This window comes from Drosophila suzukii, unplaced genomic scaffold, assembly GCF_043229965.1.
Source record: "Drosophila suzukii unplaced genomic scaffold, CBGP_Dsuzu_IsoJpt1.0 scf_4, whole genome shotgun sequence".
Taxonomy (NCBI): domain Eukaryota; kingdom Metazoa; phylum Arthropoda; class Insecta; order Diptera; family Drosophilidae; genus Drosophila; species Drosophila suzukii.
Genome location: NW_027255927.1, coordinates 3351021 through 3355034, shown reverse-complemented (window position 1 = coordinate 3355034; position 4014 = coordinate 3351021). Strand labels below are relative to the sequence as shown.

Here is a 4014-nt window from a genome sequence, read left to right as displayed (position 1 = left end):
TCGAGGCAGCCAGCGGGTAGATGGCCACAGCCTGAATCCGGAGTTGAACAAGTTCTGGATATAAACGACGCCGAGGAAGTCTCAAGTCAGTTTGCGTTGGTTGCCTCAAACAACTTTTGTATTTCGTTTCAGAGATTCTTGAGCTACAATCGGCTACTCAGGACCACAGCCTGGGTCTACGAGAAGATGCCGTAGGCAAAGAAGCCAGCTTGAGGAATATGGACTCACCGCAGCGAAGTGTGCTGCGGCAGAGAACCTGTTGGTCAACCAGACGCAACGACAGGCATTTCCCGATGAGATGCGGTCGACAGAAAACTGCAAGGTCGTCGTCAATGGAAGCGACATTCGAGGGCTGATGCCCTACATAAATGACCGTGGCGTTTTGCGAGCCTACGGCAGAGTTGATGCCTCACTGTGCATGCCATACAGTGCGAGGAGGCCTATAATCCTGTCACATCGACACAGTCTTACGGATATGATTGTGTACCATTTTCACGCCAAGAAGCATCAAAATTTGGATGCGACAATTACTGAGATCCGGATGAGATTCTGGGTCACGAAGTTGAGACGTGTCCTACGCAAGTTGATCTCAGCGTGTAACGTGTGTAAGCTACATCGAGCGCAGCCGGTGCCGCCGGTTATGGGACCCCTCCCGGAGGATCCCTTGGAGGCCAATGGTTGGCCGTTCAAGAACACTGGACTGGATTATTTTGGGCCATTGATGGTGACCGTGGCTCGACTCAAAGAGAAGGGATGGGTAGCCCTGTTCACGTGCTTGACGACCAGGGCGATACATCTGGAGTTGGCACATGACATGTCGACGGATTCCTGCCTAATTGCGATCAGGAATTTCGTCTGCCGACGAGGACCAGTGTACAAGCTGCGCAGCGATAATTTTGTGGGAACTGACAGGGAAGCCAGACGTTTTGGTGATGGAGAGAATACAAGGAGAGCTCTCAGGCAGAGGCATTGAGTGGGTTTTAAACTGTCCGATAAACCCATCTGAAGGGGGAGTCTAGGAGCGATTGGTGCAGTGCGTCAAGAGGGTCCTGCGTCACACACTAAAGGAGGTGGCGCTACGGGATCTCGTACTGGAGAGTTTCCTGATCGAGGCGGAGAACATAGTCAATTCGCGTCCGCTCACCCACTTGTCGGTGGATGCGGACCAGGAAGCGCCTCTGACGCCGAAAGATCTACTCAGGGGAGTAGCCAAGTTGCCGGACATGCCTGGCGAGGACGTGGAGCTGCCCAAGGAGTGCGCTACACGGAAGCAATGGAGGATAGCACGGCTACTAAAGGACCGTTTCTGGAAGAGGTGGGTCTTGGAGTACCCGCCTACGCTTGTGCGCCGTAAGAAGTGGTGCCGAAGGACGGAGCCGATTCGCCAGGGTGACATGGTTATCGTTTGAGATCCAGCCTTGCTCCGAAGAGAGTGGCGCAAGGGAATCATCGAGGAGGTCTATCATGGAGTGGATGGAGTGATCCGACGCGCTAGGGTATGCTTGAGCGGCAACTGCCTATCTAGAATTATTATGCGTCCCGTTTCCAAACTTGCAGTTTTGGATTTGAGTGAAGCGGTTCTTCACGGGGTCGGGGATGTCGACGGTCGATAGTTTTTAAGATAGTGTTAGTATATACATCGAGAAATGTATGGATTAGATCTCGAACGGTGAAAGGTCGTACTGGGCGGCCATTGATTCGCCGCTATGGCTTAAGCTTCCGCATTTATAGACGCGTGGTGAATTGAGGAGGACATACTGCGGTATGCTTACAGAATTGTGTTAGGTTATGTTCTAAGTGAATATTTCCAGAATAAAACGGCTTTAGAACGGCAGTCAGCCTGAGTAACCTTTCTACTCGCGGGGTGGAAACCGGCCATTAAAGGCAACTCCGTGGGGCCAGCGACATGGTCTTTTATTCGCAGTCCTAGAGGTCGACTGCAAGGCCCGGACAGTGCAGAGGAAGACGCGGGCAGCTTCGGAACACGGACAGCGTAAAGATTGGTTTAAGTTCCTGGGCAGAATACAACAATGCAACACCCAATGGAGCAGTGGCGCGGGAAATAAGCAGGTGAAGAAGATTGTGATAGCTACTACGGCGCCGCTGATTCCTAGCCAGACCACTGCTATCAGTGTTATCAGTGGTATTGTTACCACGGTGGGAGGTATTGTACCAGAACAGATCTGGCCACCTCCAATGTTGGAACTCTTGGAGAGAATCGCGTCATTGGAGAAGGAGCTGGAAGCTGTAAGAGCTCGTAACAAAGTAAGCACTGCCGATTAAGTAACCGAAGGCGACGGCGGCGTGGGTAACGCAGCCTCAGGGCCGCCACCATGTTGGAGCGATCCGCCATCTTTGACGAGTAGTAACGGGATCCCCTACAACGGGGTCGGTACGGCACATGTGGCGCGGCCATCTTGGAGCGGGCACTGCTAGCAGTCAGCAGCAGTCATCATCCCCCATATTGTGCAACAAGTACAGCGCAGTCAGCGCATGGTTTTGCACCGCCGGGCGTGAGTATCCAGAACATCGTGACGCCGACGTCAATAGCTGGGTTCTACGCCTGGACGACACCAAATGGAAACCACAAGCCACGCAAGCTTTCTGATGTGCCAGTACTTGGTGGTTAGCCAGAGGACTGGCCGATCTTCTATTGTGCGTTCACTGAGACAACTCAAGCGTACAACAACAAACGTCAAATCTCTCCTGATCCATTCAAGGAACGTCAGCGCTGTGGTAGAGCAGCTGCGCTTTAGGTATGGCCGACCGGAACAACTTATTCGCAGCCAGCTGAGTGGTATTCGAGAGGTGCCTCCAATTTCGGAGCGCAACCTGGCGAAGATTTTACCCTTCGCAACCCGTGTGAGTAACCTCACAGCCTTCTTGCAGTCAGCGATGGCAGATCAGAACTATGGGAAATCCAACACTAATGGAAGACCTTGTGGCCAAGCTCCCTACCAGCAAACTGCGACGATTATTCCTTTCCCAACCATTGTGCATTTTAGTGCTTGGTTAACGGAGTACGCGAATGTAGTGTGTACTATCGCGGACGTCGAAGGGAAAGAACCGAGACGTCGATTGCTGCATGCGAGCATCGACCATAATGAAGGCTATCAACAGGGTTGCTGGGCTGGGTTGAGTTGTTTTTGGGCCCGTAAGTGGACAATCAATATCGCCGTCGCCGATGTCTTGCCTTTTAGCCGTGCCAACGGATGAAATTGTTCAGAGGATGGTGGAGGACTACTTCGATATTGAGAATTTTGGCGTGAAGCTTGTGCCACCAGTCGCAGTTAGCGACGACGTGCGGGCACGCAGGATACTCGAAGACGCGATGGTGAAATTGGGCCTACGTTAGACAGGTTTAATATGGAAGGACGACCACATTGTGCTGCCACCCAGCTATGACATTGCGTACATGCGGTTGGTCAATGTCGAGAAGAAGATGAAGCGCAACGGTCAGTTGGCGCAGGCTTACAGCAGGATCATCTAGGATTACGTGTCGAAAGGATACGCTCGACGATTGGAACCTAACGAGGTCGCGGTGGAAAGCGACCGGCTATGGTACTTGCCTTATTTCGGAGTAGAAAACCCGAATAAGCCAGGCAAGATTCGATTGGTCTTCCACGCTGCAGCCAAAGCTGGAGGAACATCGCTTAACTCGGCCTTGGATAAAGGACCGCAACATTTCAAACATTCAAACATTTCCGAGAAGTAGCCTTTGCAGTTTGTGGGGACATCAGGGAAATGTTCCACCAAGTTCTGATCCGACCCGAGGATAGATGTTCCCAACGCTTCCTGTGGAGAGATGGCAACGACGAGAGGGATCCTGGTGTCTATGAGATGAACTTGATGACCTTCGGAGCTGCCTGCTCGCCAAGTGCTGCGCATTACGTGAAGACTGTGAATGCCAAACAGTTTGAGCATTCGGATCTGAGAGCAGTCAAGGCCATCATCGATTGTCATTATGTGGATGACTATGTGGACAGCTTTGCCACCGAGAGTGAAGTCATCAGC

The 4014-nt window shown here is 52.1% G+C and overlaps 1 protein-coding gene across 1 annotated transcript; it reads left to right on the top strand.

Annotated features, from left to right (window-relative positions):
• The first annotated feature begins 298 nt into the window (after positions 1-298).
• Positions 299-1409, top strand: LOC139354903 (uncharacterized). The gene is made up of 2 exons (XM_070999158.1): positions 299-898; positions 1020-1409. Exons 1-2 carry the CDS (start codon positions 299-301, stop codon positions 1407-1409), a joined length of 990 nt encoding a protein of 329 aa, XP_070855259.1.
• Positions 1410-4014: the final 2605 nt, after the last annotated feature.

Coding starts and splice junctions, on each gene's coding strand:
- LOC139354903 (XM_070999158.1), top strand. CDS start 299: ATGCGGTCGACAGAAAACTGCAAGGTCGTCGTCAATGGAAGCGACATT. Junction 899..1,019: donor AGCTGCGCAGCGATAATTTT/GTGGGAACTGAC, acceptor GGGGGAGTCTAG/GAGCGATTGGTGCAGTGCGT.